Genomic DNA, 27,559 nt, shown 5'->3' on the forward strand with positions numbered 1-27,559 from the left:
ATCGTTGCACATCAGCTACTTGTATCTAGCGCAATCAAATCAAATAATATCAGTAAGCTCAATGACGTTGGGCCATCCCTCGAGTTCACTTTGATTTCTTTATTTAAATCTCCACGTGCTTGTCACTTGCCTTACGGGATCACTGCCTTGACTACTACCACACGTTGAACTTCACTGTACCTCAACGATTTATAGCCCGGGAAATTAGACTGCATTAATAGGCTGAGCATTGTCTAGCTATCCCCCGAGTATACTTTGATGTCTCACTTCAAATGTCCTCACGTTCGTAACTTGACTTCAATGATCACCACCCCGATGCCCACCACACGTTGAGCTTCACTGCATGCGGACCACTGATCTCCAGTGCAAGCAAATTATACAAATAAGCCCATCAAGGCTAGGCTATCCTCTGCATGTATTTTAATTTCCTGCTTTCATCGTGTTCATGTCTGTGGCTTGACTGACGAGATCACTTCTCTTAACAGCAAGCATCCTGCGTTCGACCTTACTACACTTCAATTACTCATCGTCAACGTGGTTGGGGTATATCAATGAACTCACCAAAGTTTGTCCACTTTGCCAGTATGCTTGGCTTTCCCAGTTTAAATCGCCTGATTTCTTTAACTTGGTTATTAGAATCACAGGCCCGATCACCACCACACGTCCGACGTCACTGCACCTCAACCGCTTGTTCCCTGCAGAATCCAATTATACCAATAGCCAGATCTTGCTCGGACCATTCCCTAGGTCTGTTTTTATTTTCGTGGTGCAGTGTCGTCATGTCGTCAAATCAATTTCGGCGTCTCCACCCCGTGCATACCCCGGGTCATCCCACCACGTTCGCCTTCACAGCACATGAGTTACTTTTCGCCTCTACATTTCAACTATACTGATAGTTTTCTCTCATTCCGTTGATTTCCCGAGTCTAGTTTACTTTTCTTCTTGCAATGTCTCCGTCTTTCGAAATGGATTTTGGCATCACCACCACGTACACACCTCCGAACACCACCACACGTGTACCGTCACAGCTCAACTAACTCTTGTCCCCTCTGCAATCCAATTGGTTTTTCGTGTGTATTTCAGTTGGTTCATCCTCCGCGCCTGTTTTTATTTTCAACCTGCACACTCCCTGCTCCGCTAAACCAAACTTCGCATCTCAACGCCGCGCACACCTCCGAACATCACAACACGTTTGTCGTCACAGCTCAGCCGCCTCTTGTCCCCTCTGCAATTCAATTGTATTTCCGTCTGCACTTTAGTTTGTTCATCCTCGGAGCATAGACTTTCTTTCGTCGTGCATTCTCCCCGTCTTGTCAAGTCAATTTTCGTATCACCACCGCGTTCACTGCTTCGAACATCACGACACGTTTACCGTCACAGCACATCGACCACTTGTCGCCTAGAAAATCCAATTATACCGGCGTGTGTGTATCAAGCAGTTCATGCTCTGTGCCTAGCCTTTCTTTTGTAATTTCAATCCTGTGTTGATCGCAACTTGACTTCCGCATCACCACCCCGCTCACTACCCCGATCACCACAACATGTCTGCCTTCACTGCATCCCAACCACTTGTCACCTGCACAATCAAATTATACCGATATGCTCCCCCAAACTAGCTCATTCTCCGAGTATACTTTGCCCTCTTGCCTTATCACTCGTCATAATTGTCACTTGCCTTGATCTCACATCCGTTGCTCAAAGGAGATATTGAATTCCGGCCACCACCCAACTCTCGCCTGTGACACTTCACCAGCACCAATCTCAATCTCCAGCCTATACTCAATGTCCCTTTTGTATCTTGCGTCACATCTTGCTCTGTCTCTGTAACTATGTCTGCTCAAACTCGGTGTTGTGATCTACCAATTGTCTTGTGTGCACTCCCATTTATGTGATGTTCATTATGCCAGCCTTGTTCTCTTAACCCTACCCAATATTTGTCAATGTGCAATGGCTACCAACAAGCCAAGCAAAAAACGAAGTCAGCCAGTCTTCTAACTTTTCAAACAACCACCACACCTGCACCACACCTGCACCACGTCGTTCAAAAAGCTATAAATGCCTTAGTAATCAGTCCAGTGGTTTATCTTCACTTTGAAATACCTTTTATTCATTTTAATGCAGTTCTCGTGAGTGCATCGAGCTGTGAAGACAGCCAATTGCCTCGATCACTTCCAATACGAGTATGCTATTCTCTGATTCAGCGGATCCCTGTTACTTCCCCACTGTTTCCTGAGTTGCACAGCAGTTTTGTTCGTCGAATTCTTTTTTCAAACAACTTGGACTTTTTCTTGACCGACCACCCCGTCCCGAATACTTTGTCACATTTTGTCGCAGTTGAACTTTCTTTGAAATCTTCAAACAGCCACCACAACTGCAAATATACTTCAAAAAAATCATGGTCTGTAATGTTTTGTCTCTTCAAGCCTCAGCTTCACTCTAATTCTCTTGTTTTCTTTTTTAATGTAGATCTCACCAGTGCATCCCAGTGCAAAGACACTCAATAGTTGCGACAGCTTCCAGGCCATGTCCACTAAAGAAACCACTGTAGCCACTGTAAATCGCTGTCGTGCCAGTCACATACAACTGATTTGGATTTTTTTTGCCAGCTTCAAAATGCATGTCTCAACAGGCTCTCACGATGCAGCCATTTCTGAGTCGTGAAATTTAGCAACTGGACGTGTGTGAAGAGTAAAAGGCGATTGTGTTGCACATCTCTTGCTATCAAGTTTTCTTATTTTAGTAAACATATAATTAATGGCGAATGCAAATACATGAAATAGCAGATGTATGGTTGATTGCGTTGGTGTTGAACACCAAGTTGTTCAATCGTGATGTCGCAAAGTTAGTGTGTGCGTCAAGTAAATATGTGTGTGTAAGTGTAAGTGTGTCGTTGGGACTTGGACATCGTCAAGGGCACTTGCAAAAAAAAAAAAAGAATGCTGTACCAAGATATGGATGAATGGGATGAATTGTACATGGGTACATGTCAATTGCCAGGTCTGCTCAGCAACAGGACCAGGATACAAGATTTGTTTTTTTTCTGCAGGCAAATAGCCGAGCATAAACAAGCGGATCCAACCAATCAGAGCTAGGCAGTCTTTAGCAAAAGTTGGGTTTAAAAAAAAAAGAATATTTGAAGTACCTTTAGTATGTAGTAGTGGGGTAAAAGGTACATGAATTAAAAAAAAAAGATTAGTATGTGAAAAAGCAGTTTTGTGTCAAAACTGGGCCAGGGCGGGTATATATATAGTGCAGTTTTTCCTGTGCTGCTTCGTATCTCAAGACCGAGGTTGGGTAGTTGTAGTTGTGGTTGTGGTATGTAGATTTTCACGTCTATAACTACATACGTATTTTTTTTAGTTCATTTAGTCAGATGCCTAACGTCGCCGGCTCTTTTTTTGCCTGACCACGCAGCCCGGCTCATTATCTTAACCTTAACCATCCCACGACCAGAGCACATTTTGATAAGTCATCAGTTGTTGATGTATTGCGAGTGCAAACCCTTGAGTCCACCACGCTGAGGGTTGCCTCACAATTCCATCTCAGTTGTCTCCAACATGGTGACAAAACTTCAACCCACGTCTGACACGGGACAATGAATGCGCCATCATAATCTCCTTGTAAGTTTTCCCCTCCACTTCCATCGTGACATGACCATGGACATCACCTGTCATCAGCATGAAAGTATCAGCAGTTATCTTTTATGCTAGCAATGGAACTTTGCCTTCCGCAGCGGAAGACCTATGGGCTACCTCATATGGACTGAGGTCTGACCGCGAGGATTTGTACATAAAGAATGGCTCTTTTTCCATGCGAGTAATGAAAAAAAAAATGGCTCTTTCTCTCTATCTGGTGTATGTAGCTAAGGGCAATTCTCAGTTCAAAATCCCGAAACAGTCTCTCTTGTTTGCACATAACTGGCTGCAAATACGACTTAGTAAATCTCGATATTGGTGTGTCACGGTAGGCTTATTGATATGAAGATATATCTATTTGCATAAATAATTTGTAACTAGTTACTTGATAAATGATGTATGTGTGTTTGTAATGACAAATGGTGATACTATGGGCAGTTGAAAAGAAATAAAGGTGGGCAACACGATATGAGAATATGTTATCGTTGCTGGCTTCAGCCCAGTAGAGGTGTAGGCTCGTACTTGGCAGGTGTAATGTCGATTGAACCGTCCCAGCAGTACTCCTTGAAGCAGTTGACACAGTCCTGAGGCACTGTTGTCCCAGTGCGCGTGAAAGATCTAGATAGCGCAGCACATGCAAGACATGTGCCCCAAGAAGTACTGTTGCCCTGGGTACCAACATTGTAGCCGTTAAGAATGAGATTGTCGCGCTCCTCCAGCTCATAGGCCATGGTAAATGTACTGACATTAGACATGTGAGACATGGGAGCGTTAGGCAGATACACAATCAGCGGCGGCAGACCAGCCGTAAAGTTGCTTGCCTCACAACCAAAAAATGACGGACGCTGGTTGAGCTTGAGGTTCACAAATGTGTTGTCGTCTGGAACTGGGGGAAAGGGAATCTCGACTCTGAATCCATCAATAGTCCTCTCCCAAGTAGACCGGAGCGAAGTTCCGTTTGGCCAGTAGTACTCGGTGTCGCCGCCAGAGTCGATCGAGTAGATGACATCAACAGCACGAGACGGCTGTATCAAAGACCATAGTGGCAGCATCTGTCCATCCATGGCACCATCGACAAGATCGAGCTCAGTAGCTTTGGCAAGTTTGTTGGTCGACTCCTGGAAGTTGTAGAAAGGGTTCGGTTTGTACACGGCAACATCCTTCTTTGTGATATGAAGTTGGTTGGCCAAAGTTTGGAGCACCTTGTCTTCGGCGGGTGACAGGTTCATCTTGGGCAGCAACTTGTTTGCTGTAACGGCGTTGAATAAAGAAGAGGAAGCACCGACGACAAAACTGACCGAGTCGTAACCGCGAACGCACTTTTCACTCTCTGGCAGAATTCCACCATCAAAACTACTGCCCAGGTAGCGAATGGGGACAAAAGCCGATGGCGAGTCGTCCCACGAGCCAAACTCAAAAGGGCTGGTTTCGAAAACAGTTGAGTTAAGATTAACCTCAACGGTGTCCGGCTCGCGGCCAACTGCTACAATGATTGGCATGGGCATGTCGGCTTCGGTGAACGACGGCGTGTTGGCAATCGACGAGTAGGTGTACTGCTCACCGCCCCCTTCAACCATCTGATACATCAGAGCCCGTCCCCAGTAGTCTGCAAGCCCGACTTCAAAGCCGGCCTTGTACTTGTCATTAACCTCGGCCTTTAGTTTCGAAATGTAGCCAAATGATTGGAATGGCTTGCCGGTGCTCGGGGGGCCTTTGATGACATTGTTCTGCAACTGCCATACATTATGGTTGTTCTGCAGATCGTGGACGCCAGTGAAGTTGTTGAAAAACATGGACCCCGTCATCCACGAGCCACCTGACAAACTCGCCACGTACGTCATTGATTGCAACAGGCCGCCAATGCCACCGGCCTCGAGAGAGCCGGGTGTACGATCATCAGCAGCCTTGAGTATCCCAGCACTATGGAAGAATGAGCGGTAGCCACCACCAGAAATGGCTGCGGCGAGGCGGGGTTGGGCGTTTTCTTGAGACAAGTAGCTTTCGATATCGAAGTCATTGATTTTTACGCGTTTGACGAATTCTAAAAAGGCGGGTCCTGTCTTCTTGTCGCGGCGCTTCAGCCATTCGGTTTCTTCGTTCAAGATACCGTCCGAGGCATCGCGAATAGCGGGTCTTTCCGACGGGCAATCTTCTCTAACAGGGGCGTAGCCGCCAGAAGGAGAGTCTGGCAAAGCACGTCCGGAAATCTTGGTAGTCTGAGGAATAGCAAAAGAAACCACCGTGGTAGCGTGAAAAAGAGTCGACAGAAGTTTCATTTTGCACGAGTTTCGAGGCGATGCAGTTGTACTGGTATGCTGAGATGCTTGGGATGAAGTGCGGTCCTGGGATCGAGAGAAAAGTGAAGGCGGAGATTGCGGAGATCTAGAAGCAAAGAAGAGGTGCGAGTCTTTGTACAACGTGAGATCAAGTATCGAGAATGAAGTGAAGATGCAGAAAGAAATAAATGCAAAAGAATGAATGAATGAAAATGCAAAGAAAGAAAATGCTGAAAAACGAGCAAAAGGCAAAAGAACGAAGGTGAATGAACGAATGCAAGGTAGAGTGCCGAGAACAAGGCCATCATCACGAAAAACAAGCGGCGACGAGTGCGACTAAATACTTCTACGCGAAAGAAATCGAACGGAGATAGATTCCCGGAGAGCCGCCATGCCGCAAGTGCACAATTTCCCTCTGGCGGGACTCCATCGTTTTTTAATCCGGTTGTAGGGATCCAAAAAGTTATTAAAAGCTTTGAAACTCGGCGACAATGACAAGTCCTCCGTGGCCCCTTTTATTCAAATTCAATAACGACGTAGCTACGAACTAAAAAAAGTTGCTTTCAGATGAGATGTAACTAACTAACTAGTAGTTAAGTACATAGGTGCAGGGTCTTGAGCCTTTCACAATGCCAGGGACTGCGCAAACCAGAAAACCACGGACTACAATTAACTATATATCCGTGCATGTAGTTACTACTCGCATACATCTGATACTCTCCAAAGCCCGAGTCAGCATCTACGAATAGTTATGCCGTCGCGCGTATTCCGGTGATCGCTTACAAGTGATGTGTTTTTGCTTTGATACTTATTAGGCCAGTCTCATACTATTTCCCACTGCGTACTATTGAGTCGGAGGCGGGCACAATTCTTTTCCGTGGCACTTCAGACCTTGGTCCGACGCCAGGATAACTACCTCTATTCACTATAGACGCATGACATTGCATCAACTTTAAACAAAGATGCAGTAGTTCGTTTATATTCAAATGACTGCTAACTCGACCGTCGCCCATTAGATGATAAATACCTTTAACCATAGAGGACCTCGAAATCACATTGACACGAGGCTCCAAGTAAGTTCTACTGCCATCATGAAAAGGCATATTTGCCTACAGAAAAGTCCGACACGTCCCTATCTACAGTGAGAGCCGAAGCATCACTCTATACATACAAGCGCAATAGTCGTTTCACTTCCTAGTAGCAAGTTATCTTAGAGATAGTATTACTGTTGAATAGGAGGACTTACTGTTTTCCTTTCACAGAAGGTATGTTCTGGGGCATCACAAGTTCAAAGAAACAGAGGAATGAAGAAAACCAATTATCAGAGAAGAAGAGAACGATGCTCGGCTTATTTCCAAATCTAAACAGCTCGCCGTTTCAGTCCTCTATCGAAGAGCGATATCTAGATAAATCTCTAGTTCTGAAGAACAGAAAGTCGTGGGCGATTATACCGACTTCCTTCTCGATATCAATATGGCGATTTTTCTACTGTGCAGCAGAGGAGGTTTGCATTTCAATCATCCATGGGGCACCGAGCGTGTGCTTTAGGTGTGTTACATAGCACGATTGCGACACAGTCGTGATAGAGTAAACAAAAACAGAAAGGTTCAAGGGAAGATAACGCCAAACTATAAGAGGCAACTCAGAAATGTAGTCATCGATCATACTCTAACAAAGCCGATGTCAGGGTTGTCACATGTATTGGACTTTTGACTGCGTCAAGAAACATGAATTAAGTAGAACAGAACATGAGTTGATTTATTCTTCTATCTTCAATTTCTACCACGAAGAAGGCAGGAGCTCCTGTTCACTATATGCCCGCCATATTCACTGTGGTGATGACTATATCTGCCACGGGTGAAAGTATTGTTCTTTCGCGTGGCCTGAACTCGGAGTGCCGGAGCCTGGAGTTCGGAATTGACACTTAAGTTCGACGCCTGGAACATCCCCGCAACTCTATAGCGGTGACCCCCTTCCAGCAACATGTAGTACATCAACAGTATCCAGACCATCATTTCCCAACCATGATATAATTTAATAGTAAAAGCCTTCACGAGATAGTTAAAATGAAATGCGGTTGAGTATTTGTGACGGGAGAGCTGCAAGATCTCCTCCAATTCGAGTACTGTGTTGGCCTCTTCAATATCTTGATCGCAAGAAGTGTAACTACTGCGATTTTAACTAACTGTTTTTGGGAATTTCAGTATCGACCTCTTCGTTGTAAATTTCCCATGAACCTTGAGCGATAGTATCTGCGAGGGTTCTCTCATAAGCTGCTTCGCGAAAAGCATAATATCCTTTCCCAGTGCCTGGCCGCGTAGATTTAGGTAGTGCATACATAAATCTTCTCAATATCGTGTATCTCCCAAGTCCAGATCGCAAGAACCACTCTCAGTATTTGGGAGCAAGACTCCAATCGAGCTAAAATGAGTAAACAAGGTCGAAACTTTGAGGTCGCAGGCCCCCGAATACAAGATATGGTAATCTGGATAGTGACAGTCATAGGCAACATCACCAACAAATTATTTTTCAGCTCCAGACATACAATAGTTATACCATTCGAAAACACAGAATCATGGCCGAATAAAATGCCGATCTCTTCTCACACTCCACACACGGAATTGTCTTATCCATGTGGACTTTCTAGCGGTGGATGATAAATTCAACACAGGTATTATTCCAAATTTGTAGTGAGAACCCCCCTTTCTTTTCTCAGACCTGTCTGAGAAACAGTCTATTCGGCACATATAGTGCGTCTCTTTAACACAACTGTTGAGTTCATGAGTCTCATGGACCAATGCCCAGAGTGAATATTTGTAGTGCATGGCACAACAGTAGTTAATGCAATGCAATGTTCGGATTGATGAGAACAAAGAGTAGTGACTTGGTTATATGCCGCATCTTGGCTTTGTGCTGAACATTATGGCAATCGATCCAGTATCCACACCTGCGCAATTGACGCCCGTTGCAAAATTATTGAGACTGGTCTTGGCGCCCAAAGCATCATTTGCACCGTTCATAGTGGGTCATGTGTTTCGAGAATTGGTTCTCTAGCCTTGGAAACTCATGGGTTTGTAAAGCAATGTATGGACGGTTTCACGGCTGTGGCGTGGGAGTGAGTCTGAGCGAATACCATGAGGTTGAAATTGATGCCTGTATCGAGGGAGAGCTTCAAGAACCAAACCATAACTATGTATCAAAACCCTTGATTAAAGATATTCACAAGTCGAGGAGATCTAACAAGGTTAACTCCTTCTATAACTCTATATTCTAGGGTGTCCCTGCATCTCTGTGACAGATCTCAGAACCAGGGGTCATTATCAGCCACATATGTGGTCCATTTATGATCTGACCGCCGTTCTCAACGCCACGAGAATACCCGTGTGTAAAGGTACATGGGACAATGTACATTTGTGTGTAAATATGTACCCGGCGGTACTTAGTTACATGTGGCTAGCTATAGTATGCTGTCAAAGTGGGCAAATTACCAATGCGCCAAAAGCAAACATACCCGTTCTTCGTGGTCATAACTGCACTTGTTAGTTACTGGAAGTTCCTGCTACTCGGGGCTGTGACTACAGTGGTAACTTGTGCGAGCTTCATGCTGCACCAAAAAAACGATCGTCCTTAGACTTGATAACTGACGAGGCTTCTATCTCCCTCCAGGTATACCAGCCATTTTTGGTGCATTGTTAAAGTTCAGTCTCTGCATCTGATCCAAAGAGATGATAGAAAGAAGAGGGAAGAGAACGATGGCCAATTTTTCTCCAAGTCTAAGTGTATGTATTTACATACTGAAGAGACGAAATTATGTTGTGTATCTAAACGTCTAGCCTTTTTGATCCTTAAATGGAGCAGCTTCCAATTGGGCCTCCGGTTCGGAGACACAAGAACGTTCTGAATGATTATTCAGACTCCTAGTTAGAGAGAAATCCGGCGGTTTTCGTGCTGAATAGCAGAGGCGATTTGCAGTTGAATATCCATGGTGCACAGAATGAGCCCTTTGCATGACTTGCATAGTAGGAGTGTGTCGAATTTGTGATGGAGTAGTCGCATACAAAAAAGTCTCAGGGGAGGATGACGCCAAACTTTTGGAGTCAAGTCAGATGTAGTCAGACCCTAACATAGATGACGATGATAGAATGGAATAGAATGGAAGGGCTGTCATGTGCGGTACATTCATACACATCCCCGCTAGGGTTCTACCTCATCCGCAAGCCGTAACATGACCCCATTACTTTGGTTACACAGGCGCTTCTATACCTGATTCACCTGACATGAGCCTTGTGCTCTTTGCTGCTTGGACCATTTCTTTTTCGCCTGTTGCAGTGTTCGAGACATGTTTTATTGTTTCCTACCCCTGAGTTCTTGGCATCAGTCTCATCTTCAACTTGAGATGAATAACTATGTAACCATGTAGTTACATAACTAGCTACATGTGCATATGTATGGACAAACATGTGAAAATCCTGAATAACCGCCGACGGACATGTGTGATATGTGACCCCCACAACTGCCCTGCAGCTGAGATTCACGGCGTGACACGGGGGAATGTCTCGACTTGTTCGTTGTCAGCTTCCCCTTTGCGCCGACTTTCATGCAGTGCTCCCCCTTAGTCTTCCGGCCGCTAACGCGGCTTAATATTTGTTCTTTCCGTCTAATGTGTATTATTTCTCCGAAGAAAGGAATCCATGCACATTTGCACGAGTACGAGTAACTATACCCATACATAACCATGGTCTTGTGTTGAGAAACCCCTCGTTTCCTTGTCCTCGTTAGGCATACATTCCGCTCATGTTGACTTCTCGCTTGGCTGGCCAAGCCTGTCTATTGCCTCGCTTGCACAGATTGCATATGTGGGCAAGTAACTACACACACTTGCCACATGGATGTCCTTGCTTCTTAGTACGTCTCCTGTCTACGCGCGGTTTACGCGCATGCTGTAGGTGAGGACCAGTGCTAGGGCTGTATGATCCTACGTCTAGGTGGCTACGAGGATACGCTGTAGGGTTAGACTTTACCAACCCCAGAATTTCACAGACTCAACTTCCTGGTGCTTCTGGATCAAGACAACCTCCTGACTCTACAGCAGCCGGCAGTTCGAGAGCCGCAAAGGTCTAGCGAGCCCCAAAGTCACTGACTTTTGAGTTTTAAGCTATACGACTGTTTGGATACTTTACATCGACGTCAGTCCCATGGTCCCATGGCGTTTGGCAAACCCTCGACTAACCCTAACATGCTGGATGATGCCAAGACTTTCAGTACATGCTTTGACCCTTTAATATAACGTCTGCCCGGCCCGACCAACCCACTCACACAACTTGAAAAGTCTTGGCAGTACTAGTAGCAGCACTGGCTATGGCTCTGTAACTGGCTGCTCGTATGTGTTTATGTCCCAGTCCAGATGTCAACCTGCAACTAGGACCCTGGTCACGTCAAGCTGCACACAACAAGCGTTCCACCGGTTTGCGAATCTTCTTAGCCCCAAGTCCTCCTGTTTCAAGGCTAGCCCGTCCCAAACTACGGCGTGTGAACGGATGAACATAATCCACGAATCGACGTCTAAGAGCCATAGCGCAGCTTGGATCGACGAATTATAGAAGATCTATACACTAAGAATAATCGATGCTCAGGCACTTGGGGGCAAGAACAGACGAATGGAAAACCAAGTTTCTTGCCATGGTTACTTGCAGAGCGAACTACACTAGTGTAGGGGTGGTCCTTTTCAACAGGCGAGGGAATCGTTGTTGTAACATTTGGGGGCGAGCAGAAGTAAGGGTATCGGAAGCAAACCCCTTCTCACCTCCCCCTCCCCCCACAAACGTACAGACTATACATGGTTCTACTCACACTAAGGCTGGAACAACTGGCAAGCCTCCTAGCCTACGCACCAGGAGACACCTACTCAGACAATCTCGTATGGTCTGGGTCACTTCTTGTTTGGAAAGTGGTGCCGGGGAATGCGGAGTTCCAGACGAGAGCAGTCAGCTCGGCGAGCAAGTTTAACGGCCAGTCATGGCCACCACGCACTTCACAAATCCTATAAGAGAGCAGCCGATTCTCGTCCCATCATCAGTTTCCCTCTTGTTCCTCATCCAACCTTTCACTCACTGTCCTTGTTGATCACTCACTCTTTTCCTTCCTTTACTTCCCGAGCTCTGGTAGCCATTCGTTATTACACTTACTACAATCGTTGAACCGACATTCACTTAGTATTCTACATTCTTTATCTTTTACATCTATTCCAGACTTCTTTTTTTTCAATCTACAATCCCCTAATACATCTTCAAAATGCACTCCCGTGTCTTCGTCTCTATGCTGGCTGGTGCCATCGCCACCGTGGCTGCTGCTGATAGCTACGCTGCTGACAACGTCGCCGCCAGATCTGTCTCTGGAAGCTATGGCGCTGCCGCTACTGGCAACTGTCCCGCCATTGGCTCTGGTGGCAAGAAGAAGGCCACCAGCACCTACAACCCTGCCGGTAGCTACCCCACTGGTGGCGCCGCTGCCAGCACTCTTCGTACTAGCACCCGCCGTGCTTCTTCTTCCGCAGCTGCCCCTACTTCCAACACTGGTGTTGAGACCGAGGCTGCGGATGATGACGATGACAACACTGAGGACAAGGACGATGATGCCGAGACCACTGAGGACAAGGATGATGATGCCGAGGCCACTGACGATGAGGACGACTATGCCAACACCTCCTCCGGTGTTCCCACCAGCACTCGCAAGTCGGGCTCTTCCGCTACTAGCACCCGCAAGGCCGGCTCTACGGGAACCGGTAGTGCCGCCATTCCTTCTTCCACTGGCACCTCCCCTGTCAACGGTGGCTACGGATCAGGCTCAGGCGCTAGCTCTGGCACTATTGTCGGCTACGGTGCCGGAACCACCGGTGGTGGTTCGGGTGCTGGCACCACTGTCACCTCTTGCACTGAGCTGAGCTCTGCTGCTGCTGCTGGCGGTGTTATCCGCATCAGCGGTACCCTCAAGGGATGTGGCGTCGTGAAGCTGACTTCCGACACTTCCGTCATTGGTGTCGGTGCCGATTCTGGTATGGAAGATGGTGGTCTTCAAGTCAAGAACGTCAACAACGTCATCATCCAGAACCTGAACATGCACAACCCTCCCCAGGGCAAGGACATCATCGCTGTCGACAAGGCCAACCAGGTCTGGATCGACCACGTTGCCCTGACCTCTATGGGAACTGACACTGGTGACAAGGACTTCTACGATGGTCTGCTGGACATTACCCACGCTGCCGATCTGGTCACTGTGTCCTACAGTAGCTTCCAGAACCACTACAAGGCGTCGCTCATTGGCCACTCTGACAGCAACTCTGCCGAAGACACTGGTTTCCTCCACGTTACCTACCACAACAACTACTGGAACAACATTGGCTCGCGTTGCCCCTCTGTCCGTTTCGGTACTGCTCACATCTTCAACAACTGCTACGAGGATATCCACACTTCTGGTGTCAACTCCCGCATGGGTGCCCAGGTTCTGGTTGAGGCCAATGAGTTCATTAACGTCAAGAACGCCGTCATGACCAACCTGGACTCCGAGCAGCCCGGATTTGCCATTGACAAGGACAACGTCTACACCAACTCTCCCACCGACATTACCCAGACCTGCCAGTACACTCCCCCTTACCAGTACTCTGCTGCTGCTGGTGCGGGTATCTGCGCCAGTGTCAAGGCTGCCGCTGGCCCTTCTGCTTCTCTGTAAATAAAACGGGCGAGTTATGAGAGATAACTAGCGACTTACAAGGAAAGTTGATTCTTTGAGACTCCATGCATGCAACAGATAATTGCGACATGGAGCTTGGCGGTTTTATTAGTATATACTTTTTTTTTTCTCTTCTCTATTTTCTTTTTCCCCTGGAGGTTCTTCTAGGACTTTCATTTCACTTCTTAATAATACATGGGCAGATTGAATCACCACATTTGATACATTTTGATACTACGTGATGAGTGTGTAGCAAAACAAAACTGTTATTGTAGAAGACAACCATTCTAGCCTGACTTGGCTTCTATAACCGAACTTTGGTTTTAGTGCCTAAGTCATGTTGATGTATCTGTCGTATGTCGAGAATACCTCGCGAGTAGACAGGTAAAATAAAGACAATCAAATCAAACCATGTTTGTGTCTGTTCAAAAAAGAAGAAAAAAAACTTGCGTTAGACACAAACGCATAATAAGTGGTTGTACATTCTTGGCTATGTAGATCATCGATTCACACATCAACTCACATGTTGTTAAAGTTACACATAACCAACTAGTTATGCTTTGCTACCCTCGGAGGAACTGTCCCGCTTTAACCCTACATATTCAAGGTTGAAGCTCCAAAAAAGAAACAGTCCATGTAGTTGTGTACACTTGTATAGTGACAGACGCATTTTTTTGTCAGACTCCTGTGTTGCCGTCGGGTTCACCCCTCGCTAGTCCAAAAGAAGCTTATTCTGCGAGGGACTTAAGATTGCTTCCCTTGGCATGTCTTAGCTCCACAGCACCCATGCTTCCCCCTTCTAGAAAATGGCGCCTCATCTCATGTTCCTTGTTTTCCAGAATAGGACAAGTACCAGGGGTTGTCAAGCAACAGGCGATTTGCAGATTTCCTTGTCAAGTTGACTGAGAAGTGGATAGTTATAGATAGAATAAAGCTGACAGAGGATGATGGTTTGCTACTGTAACTAGTTATACATACTACATTGGCGTTAGGCGGGCCTACCATTTCGCTTGGCTGGTCTGTCTCATGTTTGTATGTACTTGTCCCAATACGTACCCAATACGTACATGTGAGCGAGACTTGCGATAGTGCACATCTAGTTCCGATGTAAATGTGTGCTAGTTGGCCCAACGTTGAGTTGGCCCTCGTGTTTCAGGAAAGAGGACAGGAGATATTTCGAAGTACGATACCATGATAGAGTGACTTGGTTAGCGAGATGCCGAGAAACAAAACATTTTGAAGGTTGGGATGGTGAAAGCCCAACCTTGAGAGGTACCTGACTGAAGAGGTGATTTTGCCCAAAGTTGGTGAACTTTGTAGTAGCTAGTTACAAGCATATAACTTGCTAACTAGAACTATCTATTGTATAGACACACATATGTAAAGTACATGGAATAGATTGACGGACATGAAGATGAAGACTTACACCGACTCGCACGACATGTGGATATATATTTGTAGCCCTGATGGAAATATATGGATATAGTTGGTTACAGATGTGTGTCTGCAGATATGGCATTCCATAATCCACAGCCGATTGCACCCAATACACAGATTCAAGTACATGAGGTGATTTGTTCTGTTACAAGTGATAGTTACTTGTATTTGCATCTAGTTAGTCCCTGTGCGGCCTTTGTCCCCAGAGTGTAGGAAAATGCCAAGCAAATCTGACAGGGGCTTGTGTTATATTCAAAAAGTACATAAGTCTATGCTAATAGCCCCACGAGACGGTGTAACTTCTTGGCGTTACAACTTGATACTTCCAAATTATCCCGCAACTCGGGTCCAGAAGCCAGCCACTCCTATATCTGCAGGCCAAACCAAGCCCACTCGTCTCTTTTAGATCTGGCTTGGATGCCAAATATTCAAGGTAAGAAAAAGGGGAAATCATCTTTGTCAAACACGCCAAGAGCCCAGAGGAAGGCCTGTGGCGCGCTCGCAGAACTGGAATTGCCCAAGCGAGGAAAGGCGAGATTCTCCGCTAAATAAGCACCTGCTTGACGAGTTCGGAATAGTTAATGATTTGTAGACAAGTGTTTTGAAGTCGGGGGCTTCGTAGTCCTGTCTGTTGGGATTCTTGTCATATAAGCTGCCTATTGTTCCTGGAGCGTAGGCAGGCCAGGAAAGCGAGCGGAAAAAAGATGTACTGGAAGGCCGATGTCTGATGTCTGAGCTCCAGACAGCGTGTGAACCGATGTCGATTGCATCAAGCTTAATCTTTTCTTGGCGCAGCAGTTTTTAGAAACATACCAAACATCCTGCCAGGCCAGCCACATTTTGAATTTGTATAGTTATGTGCACTTATACTAGCTACACATGGCATTTCTGCAGTATCAGTATCTCCATGACTACATGCGTATAGCTCTTATGTACTTGTACAAGTAATAAGGAAAGCGTTGCGGCACATGCTGTTCAAGCTTAGCAACGAGCTAGTGTGGCGTGTCTATGCGCACAAAGCGTCAGGTGGTCCCTAGTTTCCTCAAGCATTCTTTGACGAGCCATAATTACAAGCACCACCCGTACACATATGAAAATGGACCCCGTTCAATTTATAAGTTGACATCACCCACAATCGCTTTTGTACTTGTTGTATTTGAGGTACTTGTGTTATAAAGCAGGATATTTGCGTCTTCTGAAGACGTTTGAACTAGACAAGAAAGCGCTAACTAACCAACTACACACGTATCAAACATGGTGGCAATATGTAACTTGGTGGGTCGTCTGAATGAGTCTACTTGTGCGAATATCGGACGAAACTTGGCGAAATGAACCGTTCTATACAAGCAGGCATACCGGAGTTTACAAGTGCAGCATATACACGTACAATAGGGGAATAAGGGATGAAGAGGAGGAGCTCCTAGGAAGCCCAAAGAGAAGCCAAGAACCAACACAGACACCACACCTGAAGCCACAGGGGCTGCTGCTTGTCTCAAGTAAGAGCTTACTCTGGGAGGGAGGGCAAAGGCTGACGAGTTGGATGTCAAGCTTTCCACCCATAGGCTTAGCACATAGACGTACAGGCATAGACTTGACCACACACCCCCGCCCCCGCCTCCCGATCACGCCGTTGGATGTGTGGCTCGAAGGGTATAAAGCGGCAGCCGTTTCCTCTCTGAGAAACTACTATTCTTTCTCTTATCCTCATCGGCTCGACGTCGCGTTTTCACACCACTCTCATTTCACAATCTCTTTCTACCACTTTGGCTGGTCCGCTCTCTTCTCAGAATTTGACATTCTACCCACACTCTCTGACCCCATTATCATCACTCGTTATCCAACTGTGACCGCTTCTCTCTCACCTTTTGAGCCCCTCTTTCATTCTCAACTTTCAAAATGCACTTCACCAAGTCCTCCGTCTTCTCTGCCATCTCTATGGCCTCGGTCGTTTCGGCCCACACCACTCTGTTCAGCGCGTGGATCAACGATGTTGACCAGGGCGATGGCCGCAACGTGTACATCCGTTCGCCCCCCAACAACAACCCCGTTAAGGACCTGACCTCCCCTGACCTGGTTTGCAATGTCAACGGAGGCAAAGCTGGCACTGGTTTCGTCTCGGCTGCCGCTGGTGACAAGGTCACCTTCGAATGGTACCACGATAACCGTGGCGATGATATCCTGGCTGCCTCGCACAAGGGTCCCATTGTTACTTACATTGCCGAGTACACCGAGACCAACGGCGCTTCCGCCATCTGGTCCAAGATTGCTGAGGATGGCTACGATGGCAGCACCTGGGCCACTGACACTCTGATCAGCAACAAGGGCAAGTACGACTTCACTCTTCCCACCAGCCTGAAGGCCGGCAAGTACTTGATCCGCCAGGAGATCATCGCCCTGCACGAGGGTGATGCCTCCTACAAGGACAACAGCGCCCGTGGTGCCCAGTTCTACCCTACCTGTGCCCAGTTTGACATCAGCGGTACTGGCAGCGCTGTGCCTGACACCAACTTCGACTTCAACACTGGCTACACCTACAGTGATCCTGGTATCGTGTTCAACGTCTACGGCACTGTGACTAGCTACACCATTCCTGGACCCGAGATCTGGTCCGGTGCTGGTGGCTCGGGCTCTACCACCCCTACTACCCCTACCACTCCCAAGGAGGACACCTCGTCTTCCGCTGCTCCCTCTTCTGCTACCAGCGCCCCGGCCGTCAACACTCCGGCTGCCAACCCCCCCGCTGTTAACACTCCCGCCGCCAACCCCACTGGCTCCGCCACCTCTTCGGCTTCGCCCGCTGGCCCTACTAAGGCTCCTTCCACCTGCAGCTACCGCCGCCGTGCCCGTGCTGCTCGCCGTGCTGCCCTGGCCCGCGAGAACACCGCTGAGTACTAAGCGTGGACTTGACGCATTTACTTTTTCATTTCTTCTCTGAACCCCTATTCATAAACATTTCCTTCTGCAGTGGTAGAAACGCTGCTCTAGCAGTTCTCTAATACAAATCGTGACTAATGTGAGTGCGAGCACTATCTTTTAGGCTCATACCATCACATAGCGCCTCTGGAATATAAACTGTTTGACTTGACAATTGACTGTGCCCAAAGTGAACGAATCCTCATGAATTTAACTATATCAATGGCGTTTCCTTTTGTAGAACTTGAACGTTTATCAGAATTTGGCAACGTGCAAGGCTAACGATGCTCATGTATATGTTCCTAGGGGAAATATAATCCGGACGTTAAAGAGCCTCCATGACAGCAGACTGGAGCCCCTGAACAAGGTCATGTTAACCTGCATGTTGCAAAAGTGGCCATGTACCAATGCATAGTTAAACATCTAGTTGGCTATTTAAACTTTGGAATATGAAAACCAGTTTCAACGATGTCTTCCACCTCTATCTATATCCTCCACTCCACAACAACCTGTTCAGTTATAACTTGGGTTTGGTCAACCTGGAGTTTTCTTTCGCTTCGGATTCATCTGCACTTGCAAAATGAGGAACTATGGATTCCGAGTCAACAGCCATATAGGACCCAAAATAGTCACTATCGTCAATGTCCCGGACGTGAGTCATTGGAAACACCCTGTTCAGGCATACATATGTTCCAATGGTCACGATACATCCCAATGGCCAAGCCATATAGTAAAGATGAGACCACCCCTTGAGTTCAGCTTCGGGGTTCACTACCTTTCCATAAAACCCTGGAAGTAAGGCCGAGGTTCCAATGGCCCAGGCCGCTCCTGCACGCCAGTTGATGCCACCATTATACCAATATGTACTCGCTGGAGTCATATCATAAAGACTCGACAGTTTCAGACGCTGATTTCTAACTATGTAGTAGTCCGCAATCATGACACCGGTCAGAGACCCCAAGAATACACCGTACGCCCCCATAATCACAAGGAACTTGCTGGCCCCGTTCAAAAGTTTCCATGGTTGTATCGCGAATGCTGCCATAGCTGTAAGATACGCGCCCCGACGCAAGTTGAAATAACGTGGCAGAAGACCGGCTAGGTCCATACCATTAGATAGTGCGTTACCAGCAACTGCAATTCCAAACTGTGCTAGAATAAAGGCTATACTCACTATTGCGACACCGAATCGAATTGACAAGGAGTTGCCATAATGTTCCTGGGCAGCGTCGAGAAAACGGAAAGGCTCCCAGAGAAGTGTATCCTGGTGCTTGGGGAAGAGTTCAACAGCACATGAAGTGCAAATGATTCCAATCAATGCGACCACAATAGTATTGAGTGGCACGAAAACCAGCTGACTGATGATCTGGTCTTGTGGCTGACGGGCAAAGCGCGTGTAATCTGACTGGCTAAAGATATGTGCCGAGATACCACCAATGTTGGTGCATACACCAAACACAAGCATCCAAGCCAGCCGGGCACCCTCAGCTGGAACAATACCTACAACGCGGATGTCACGAACAAGTGGTCCTAAAGAGCCGGTCGTGTGGATAGACCATGCAACGAGGGATAGGATAACTGGAATCACTGTGAACCCGGCAATGGCGAAAGGGATCTTGTACCGCTCCGGTCTGATCCAGATCAATGGTAAGCACATGACTGAAAAGCTAACAAAGCCAATTAGGTCTGCTGCAGTCATGGTACCCCCAGCCAATGGAGCAGTCAGGCTGCCAAACGCCGGCCAAATGGCTGTTAGTAGGGTCCGTACACACTGGCCTCCCCAGTAGACCTGTGTTGCATACCACACAAAACTCAGCATGACACGCTGGGCCAGTGGCACGATTGCGCCGCGCATGCCCCACGGGGCCCGTTGTAAAATAGGAAATCCAATGTGCCATTTTGCTCCGGGCGCGCCTGTAAGCACACAGACGATGCCGACAATTACATGACCAATAACGACCGTGGCCATAGCCTGTTGTACGTTGAGGCCTAGGGCAATCAATGACGACCCCGTGATCCAGCCCCCGATGTTGAAGGAGCCGGTTACAGTCCATAGGCCAATGAAGTGCCATGGACCATATGTCCGTCGTGATACTGGCAATGGCCGAGTGTCTTCATTCATGGCTGAGGATGTGAGGAGGTCATTGTCAGATGGTATTTCGAGGTGTTTTAACGCACGTTTTGCGAGAGCGGTCAGAGGGTGTCGAGGTGGAAGTGATAGTCCAAGCTCGGGAGCTAGACTTAGAAGCGGCGTATGTTCATTGTTTGAAAGCCTTGTAGGCTCGGAAAGCCCAGCTATTGAGTAGGTTTGGAGTGTGTCGCGATAGTTTGGCATTGGTAATGCGTGTGATGAAGAAAGTTGCTTTTGTACAGCCACCGCCATACGGTCTCAAAATCCCGTTCAGCCATAGTATTTGTATAGCTCATGTTCCAGGAATAGCTTATCTACAGGTATCTACACATGTAACTAACACTAGAGATTGTGCGGCTTTGGGCTTATCGCGTGGGCATGCGAAAGGATCAGCTGAGCTGCAGTTGTGTAGAACAGATAGTGTGGGAGTGGGGGATCATGGTTCATTATTCCCTACTTACACACATGTAGATAGATAACGGCACAACCAATCTAGTGACGCAACAAGAGGAGCATTTTTTTTCGCCCACTCATCACTCTCTTGCATAAAAGTGCACATGGCATGTGGATGACGCAATGGAGTCTGGCTATGTCTCACAGCATCTGTTGTCTGACCATCTATAATCCTGATCTGGGTGTTACTTGCCTATTTAAAGCTGAGCAATTAGATGCACTATCTGTATCTCAAGCGAGCCCTAGGCTCTTGACTTTTGCCGTGCGGCGGGAAATCAATCGCCCTGGGGGTTGTCTAGTCCAGACTCAGAACTCAAAACTTGAGACTCGCCATCGAACCCTCAGGATGGGGTAAATCCGCCATTGTCCCGCTCTTGATCTCGTCTTGCCAAGTAGAACTAGCGAACTACACTTGCCCTGAACTGGTAGCATTGACAATGTCGCGTTACTAGGGTTGGTTGTGGATGTACTAGCCAGGGTTAATTGTACTATTGCTCAAGAATTTCAACCACAAGATATTTATATGGTGTTTCCTGCTGTTGAAATTAATAATCTGGGTTGTTATGTTGGTTCTTTCTTTTTGCTAACTAACTAACTAGTCAACTGCTTCTACTTTGAAACTCCCAAGACTCCCTGCATAGTCTTATTTACCCCCAAAGAACTCGTGGAACAAATAATCCCAACTACACTAGTTACTTTTTGCCGAACTCTACGGCGCACAGTCCGTATTGTGAAACCGCAGCTTATTACAAACACAGCTACCAGGCTCCAGGATGGCATTACTAGCACGATATTCACAGTCAGAATTTCGCACATCCGGAGCATTTGTATATCACAAATTTCACAAGTTAGCTGTTTCAACAGTCTAGCTTAGCCTCATCAGAAAAAGGGAGTCCTAATTTATATTATAGTAGGCAATATATACAAGAAAAGGTACGCCAATCTATCCACAGTGATCGGCCATGCGATACCCGGTTGACCAGGCACGTCTCTATTCCCACCGTGTCTCTCATACTACCTACTTAGACGCGGGCAGCACGGGCAGCAGCGGCAGCAGCGGCAGCACGGCGAGCGCGGCGGCGGCGAGCGCAAGTGGAGGGGGTCTTGGTGGAGCTAGAAGGAGAGGCCGAAGAAGTGCTGCTGGGCTTGGCGTAATCGTCGCCAGCAGGGGCAGAGCTAGGGGTGGGGTTATCGACAGCGGGGGTAGGAGTGGTGACGGAACCGGTGCCAGCAGGGGCGGTGGCAGGGCTGGTACCAGTAGGGTAGGGGGCGGAGCTAGTACCACTGCCGGCGGGAGCAGATGAGCCACCGGAGGAAGAAGAGCCGTCATCACCGTTGCAGTTACCATCGGTAGCCTGGCCGTTGAGGTTGATAGTGTGGTCGATGCAGCTGCCGGGCCAGGTGACAGGGCCAGGGGCCTCGTACGAAGTAGGGGCGGGGTAGTAAAGGTTGATCACAATACCGGGCTCGTTACCAGTGTAGACACCGGGGATCTTGGTGGTGGGCGCGGGAGTGCCAGAGCCAGAGCCAGAAACGGATAGCTGGGCGCAGCCAATGTAGAACTGAGCACCGCCAACGCTGCCAGCGCCGTGAAGAGCGATGTGCTCGGCACGGAACAGGTAGTCACCAGCAGGCATGGTGTCGGGCAGGGTGAAGGTGAAGTTCTTAGCACCACCGCCGTTGAAGGTAGCCCACTGCAGGCCCTCGGCGGTGATGGAGCTAGTGGTCAGCTCGTACACCTTGAACCAGTCACCGTCACCCTTGTAAGCGGCAGCAGTTGTGCCCTCGGGGGCCTTAGACATCCAAAGAGACAGAGGACCGGGGTGGCCCAGCTCGCTGTTGATAGTGAAGCCAAGCTCGTCACCGGGGGCCACGGTCTTAGTCTGGGTCTTGGCCATGATGGCGTCGTCAGAACCACCAGCGTTGCAGACCATGTCGGGGGAAGTGACATCAGTAATGGGCGAGTTGGCGTTGGTGGTCTGGCGCACAAATTCATAAGGCTGGCTGACCTCGCCGTTGACAATCAACGCCTCAAAGTTGTAGTGGGCCATGGCAGAAGGGAGGGAGGCAACAACGGCCATGAGGGTAGCGGTAGAGAAGTGCATCTTGGAAGATTGGTGCAAGGGGTATCCCTGAAGAAAATAGAGGAGTAGAATAGAGAGTCTCGCGAAGAAGAATAGAAAACGAAGTGAGCAACAAAGAGTGAGTGAATGTAATTACGGCTAGCGCAATGTAGTGAATGAGTGTAAGGACGCTGAAGGTCAAAAAAAGGAAAGAAAGAGGCAGGCTGGCTGCACGAAGAAAAGAGAGTATTGGATAGACGTGAGAATGAGAGACGAGACTGAAGAGTAAAGGAAAGATGTATTCGTTTAAGATACGAGAAAGTCTCGTTTATAAGGCCGTGGATGTGCTAGTGATCGGAAGCATCTTCATCTCAAGTTCGGCCCTATGCCCATGGAACACCCGCGGAGTTCCCCCTCTGTTCCAAGTTCATACACTCACGAGGGACAAGAAACAACAAGAGGAAAAACTCCGAGCAGGGCTAGCAGGCTCTGTGACGTCTCGCCTGCGCTGGCCAAGCCGGCCTGAAACACAAGCGAGAAAGTGGCCGGTAAGGATAAGCAGTGGACAAAACAAGATGTCGTCGACGAACTAACTAGTGTCTCAATAAAAGATTAGACGGATTCAGCGGTGCAGAAAGACTCGCATGTATATGCAAGTCGTCACGGGTCCTAGTTAAGTTGCCATACTTTCCAGAGAAGTAGTGCGAGTTACTTGCACACAAGCTTGGCGTTGAATTCATGAGACTCCTGGTCACTGACGGACCTTACGAGTGATGATGCAAATCAAAGTAAGTGAGTATAGATATAAACATTTGCACGGCCAGCTGTCCCCATTACTTGACCGTGAGACAAACTCACACCCAAGCCAGTAATTATGCCTGGAAAAGAATACAGACCAACTCAAAACCAAGCATACCGCTGATGTGTGCAAAGTTGCACTGACCCAGACTTAGGAGTATTCAGACCTTAAGACACAAGTAACTAGTCAGTCACAGGGGTTCTATTTCAGGTCCTTGTCTGAACTTCTGTTCGGATGCGAAGGCTTGGCACGCAGCACCAGCTTTGGAGTAGAAACACACCCAAGCTGCAGCCAAGAGCTTTGGGTCAGCCAAGCACGGTTTGGGATTGACAGCTGCGGAAGCTTTAGAATAACCCAGGCATCGAAGTTCAGAAGGCGGAGATTGACGGGCGAGCTGTGTTCTCGCCGTTACGTACGAGCTTGGGTTCTTTGTTGTAGCCGAGGCTCTTGACTGAACGGTGTTAGGCACAGACTTGTGTGTGGGTGCGTGTATGTTAACTAGTAGTATTTGCAGTTAATAAGTATAGTGTATTTAATTAGTTAGTTAGCAACAGCAATAACTACACGTTGTGTAGGTATGCAACTATCTACACTGACTGATTCCACTTGGCTCGGCCTTTCTTCTCCTCGCGTGCACTGTTCTCATAACAGGCAATCTGAATCCGCCAGAAGGGAAATCATTACATACTAACTAGCGCTTAACCTCACCGATTTCGCCGAATCATTGTTCATCCCCCCCTTACTTGCATCCGATTGCCTGCTGCCGCCCGGATAGCTCTTCCATTATACCCTGCATTACTGAAAAGTCCACCAGCCCTCGGCCAAGCAAAGAATACCTAACTGCTAACTATAGCAGTAGGTGGCCGTGTCTTCAGATGGACTTGCACAAGTGCTACATAGACGCAACGCCCCCACCGTTGGCGGCTCCTGGCAGTTCTCCAGCGGCTGCTCATCATTAGACTCCGCCGTTGAAACCCCCAAGCCCAGGCCTGGTTGTAGTTAGTAGGAGCAGCCACAGCTTCGTACAAGCCTGTATGCACAACTAGCTAACTAGTTCCTTATCCACGCTTGGCTCTCGCCTGGTTGGGTTTCGGGAATTTGGTGAGAGCCCCTGTGCTCGGCGGGCCACATGATCCTCAAATTAGGCGTATCGGCGTGCCAATATCAATCCAACAGGACACGAGCGGGTGGCTCATGCTAGTGTGTGAGGACATCAGTAACTTTCGTTTTATTGTCGCAGACGTAAAGTTCGGACGACCCTGCGCTTCAGGTTCCGACATTACATGAGTGCGCATGACCTGAACCCTAACCCTGCCTCGGTAATAATGGCACTTGATCTACACATTTGTTACAAAATTGATTCTGACGAACTAACCTGGCTTACGAATGCAAATCTACAGCCATAATCGCACAAGCTTCTGTTACATGATCACCGAGAGATATTTATAGAACGATAAACAAACAATTATATATTAGAGAGTTAGTGTAATGAGCCCGAACCGCTGTACCGTGGAAAACGGTCATTGTACGTGAAGCGTTATTCTATGTCCACTTGCAAGCGGGCAAAAGGGTCTTTCAACCACAGAGACAACGGGGTAAGCAAGATAAGAAATTAGACTAACAAGATACCTGCGAAATGAGCGACTGCTTTTGTGCACAAATGAAATGAAAAGAAAGAGGTTAAGGAGTAAGGCGCTCCGAATCATACCCTTGTTGCGAGTAGGGGGTTTCATGCTGGAGAGATAAAACATCTGTCTATTAGGCCGGTAAAGAACCCCCACCTGCATGTAAAGAAATTCTTCCTTACAGTAGAGCAGCAACCAGCAGGGGAAGAGCAACCGCAATGATGCTGGACTTGACAGTCACAGCACCGGCGGTGACAACAGTGCTGGGGCTGGATGTGGCCGCCCCAGTAGTAGCAACGGGGATGGGTTCGGTAGCAGAGGTCTCGACAGCAGAAGGGACAACGGGAGTCTCAACAGCAGGAGGGACAACGGGAGTCTCAACGGCGGGAGGGACAACGGGAGTCTCAACAGCAGGAGGGACAACGGGAGTCTCAACGGCGGGAGGGACAACGGGAGTCTCAACGGCGGGAGGGACAACGGGAGTCTCAACGGCGGGAGGGACAACGGGAGTCTCAACGGCGGGAGGGACAACGGGAGTCTCAACGGCGGGAGGGACAACGGGAGTCTCAACGGCGGGAGGGACAACGGGAGTCTCAACGGCGGGAGGGACAACGGGTGTCTCAACGGCGGGAGGGACAACGGGTGTCTCAACGGCGGGAGGGACAACGGGAGTCTCAACAGCAGGAGGGACAACGGGAGTCTCAACGGCGGGAGGGACAATGACGGGAGTGGTCTTCTTGGGGGGAACAACCACAGTGCTGAAGCTCTGAGGGGGAACAACGGTCGTGGGCTTCACAGTAGGCTTCACGTAAGTGGGGATGGTACCGTTGTGGGTGGGGACAATGATGGTGGTTGAAGCAACCGGGGGGATCTCAGGAGGGCAGACAGTGGTGCTGATAGGGATGTACTGAGTGCTCACACTGGTAGAATGAGCAGGGCAGTGCTTGACCTCAGGAGGGCAGCCAGTGACAGTGTAGACATGAGTGCTGTAGATAGTCGAGGTGACCAGGCTCTTGGGAGGCACGGGAACAGGGGCGGTGGTGGTTTCAACCTCAGTCACAGGGCAGATGGTGGTAGAGACGGGGACAACCTCTGTGGTCACAGTAGTCGAGTGGGCAGGGCAGTGCTTGACGTCAGGAGGGCAAGCAGTGATGGTGTAGACGTGTGTGCTGTAGATGGTAGAGGTGACGAGCTTGGTGGTCTGGGGCTTGGGGACCCAAGTGGTAGGCTTAGGAACCCAGGTAGACGGCTTGGGAGCCCAAGTAGTAGTAGGCTTAGGAGCCCAAGTAGTAGTAGGCTGAGGAACCCAGGTAGACGGCTTGGGAGCCCAGGTAGTGGTGGGCTTGGGGCCCCAGGAGGTCGGAGTCACGGTCTCGGTGACGGGGCAGACAGTAGTCGAAATGGGGATGGTAGTGGTCACGGTGACAGTGCTCTCAGCAGGGCAGTGCTTGACCTCGGGTCCACAAGAAGTGATAGTGTGGACAAGAGTGCTGCAGATAGTCGAGGTGGTGGTGTACACTGTAGTGTAGGGAGGCAGTTTGGTGGGCCACGAGCCAGAAGGCGAAGAGGCCGATGAGCTCGAAGGAAGGGGCAGGGGAGGGTATGTGCTGGCCGACAACGAAGAAGTGGTGGAGGCGGTCAGCGACGTCGGCGGGTAGTAAGTCAGCGAAGACGTAGGCACCGGAGCCGACGAGGTAACACAGCCGCAAGCAGAGCTGACAGCAGCAGCATCGTTGTTGCAGGCGGCAGCATAGGCCTCAGGAACTGCAGGGGTCGAGTTGTATGAACCCTTGAGGAAATTGGCACAGAGCCCGCCATTGCCTACAACAGTATCGTGGCAGGCGTTGGGAGTCTGGAGGTGGGAAATGCAGGGTTAATATTATGTTGCTTGGGATCAAAGTGACAAGGAATGACTTACACAATCAGCCATGACGTTGGCGGCACCAAGGGCCACGCCCAGAACAAGGTTGCGTAGGACAGCCATTATGTTAACAGAGATGGGTCCGTTTCACAAGAATAAAGATTAAATGCTGAGCTGGAAGTTCCAAAGCAAAGAGTAGGAAGAGCAAGAAACAGTGCAGAATTCAGGCGATTAGCGAGAGCGAAAGCGAGTGAAGCGAATGAGTGCAGAAGAGAGGTGGTGAGTAAAAAGACCAGGAGAGCTAGAAGAGGTCAGAGTCAGAGCCGTTATATAGGAAAAGTTTGCAGGTGACCCTCTACTCTATACGAACCTTTGCTCATGATGCATCCCACGACCTTTTGCCGTGTCCGGCCCTGCTCCCTCGTCTACCAGCCAAGATCTTGACTAAGGACGATGGCTGCATGCACTAATCGGCACTCGGTGTTTGCGGGATGGCAAGCAGTGAGCGGGTGTGTAAGAGGGGTGTGGGTGTAAGTATGGACATACATCTATAGGACAACGCCGGAAAGAGGTCATCAACAGTCCAATTGAATCATGGCACCTACACAACATGTCTTAGATTTTGAAAAGTCTGTAGTTAG

At 48.4% G+C, this 27,559-nt stretch overlaps 6 protein-coding genes across 6 annotated transcripts; 2 read left to right on the forward strand and 4 right to left on the reverse strand.

Annotated features, from left to right (window-relative positions):
* Positions 1–4,129: 4,129 nt before the first annotated feature.
* On the reverse strand, positions 4,130–5,911 carry BROUX77_006126 (uncharacterized protein; the record flags this gene model as incomplete). Its single annotated transcript, XM_073751077.1, has 1 exon — positions 4,130–5,911. The coding sequence occupies one exon, from the start codon at positions 5,909–5,911 to the stop codon at positions 4,130–4,132; it is 1,782 nt and encodes a 593-aa protein (XP_073603195.1).
* Positions 5,912–12,202: 6,291 nt separating this feature from the next.
* Positions 12,203–13,636, forward strand: BROUX77_006127 (uncharacterized protein; the record flags this gene model as incomplete). The annotated part of the gene is made up of 1 exon (XM_073751078.1): positions 12,203–13,636. The coding sequence occupies one exon, from the start codon at positions 12,203–12,205 to the stop codon at positions 13,634–13,636; it is 1,434 nt and encodes a 477-aa protein (XP_073603196.1).
* A 3,333-nt stretch (positions 13,637–16,969) lies between these two features.
* On the forward strand, positions 16,970–17,968 carry BROUX77_006128 (uncharacterized protein; the record flags this gene model as incomplete). Its single annotated transcript, XM_073751079.1, has 1 exon — positions 16,970–17,968. The coding sequence occupies one exon, from the start codon at positions 16,970–16,972 to the stop codon at positions 17,966–17,968; it is 999 nt and encodes a 332-aa protein (XP_073603197.1).
* Positions 17,969–18,503: 535 nt separating this feature from the next.
* Positions 18,504–20,321, reverse strand: BROUX77_006129 (uncharacterized protein; the record flags this gene model as incomplete). Its single annotated transcript, XM_073751080.1, has 1 exon — positions 18,504–20,321. One exon carries the CDS (start codon positions 20,319–20,321, stop codon positions 18,504–18,506), a length of 1,818 nt encoding a protein of 605 aa, XP_073603198.1.
* Positions 20,322–21,592: 1,271 nt separating this feature from the next.
* On the reverse strand, positions 21,593–22,675 carry BROUX77_006130 (uncharacterized protein; the record flags this gene model as incomplete). The annotated part of the gene is made up of 1 exon (XM_073751081.1): positions 21,593–22,675. One exon carries the CDS (start codon positions 22,673–22,675, stop codon positions 21,593–21,595), a length of 1,083 nt encoding a protein of 360 aa, XP_073603199.1.
* A 2,560-nt stretch (positions 22,676–25,235) lies between these two features.
* Positions 25,236–27,041, reverse strand: BROUX77_006131 (uncharacterized protein; the record flags this gene model as incomplete). Its single annotated transcript, XM_073751082.1, has 2 exons — positions 25,236–26,909; positions 26,976–27,041. The coding sequence occupies 2 exons, from the start codon at positions 27,039–27,041 to the stop codon at positions 25,236–25,238; spliced, it is 1,740 nt and encodes a 579-aa protein (XP_073603200.1).
* Positions 27,042–27,559: the final 518 nt, after the last annotated feature.

Source organism: Berkeleyomyces rouxiae, assembly GCF_048999995.1.
Source record: "Berkeleyomyces rouxiae strain 22BRR77 chromosome Unknown BrBRR77_ptg000008l, whole genome shotgun sequence".
NCBI classification, from domain to species: Eukaryota; Fungi; Ascomycota; class Sordariomycetes; order Microascales; family Ceratocystidaceae; genus Berkeleyomyces; species Berkeleyomyces rouxiae.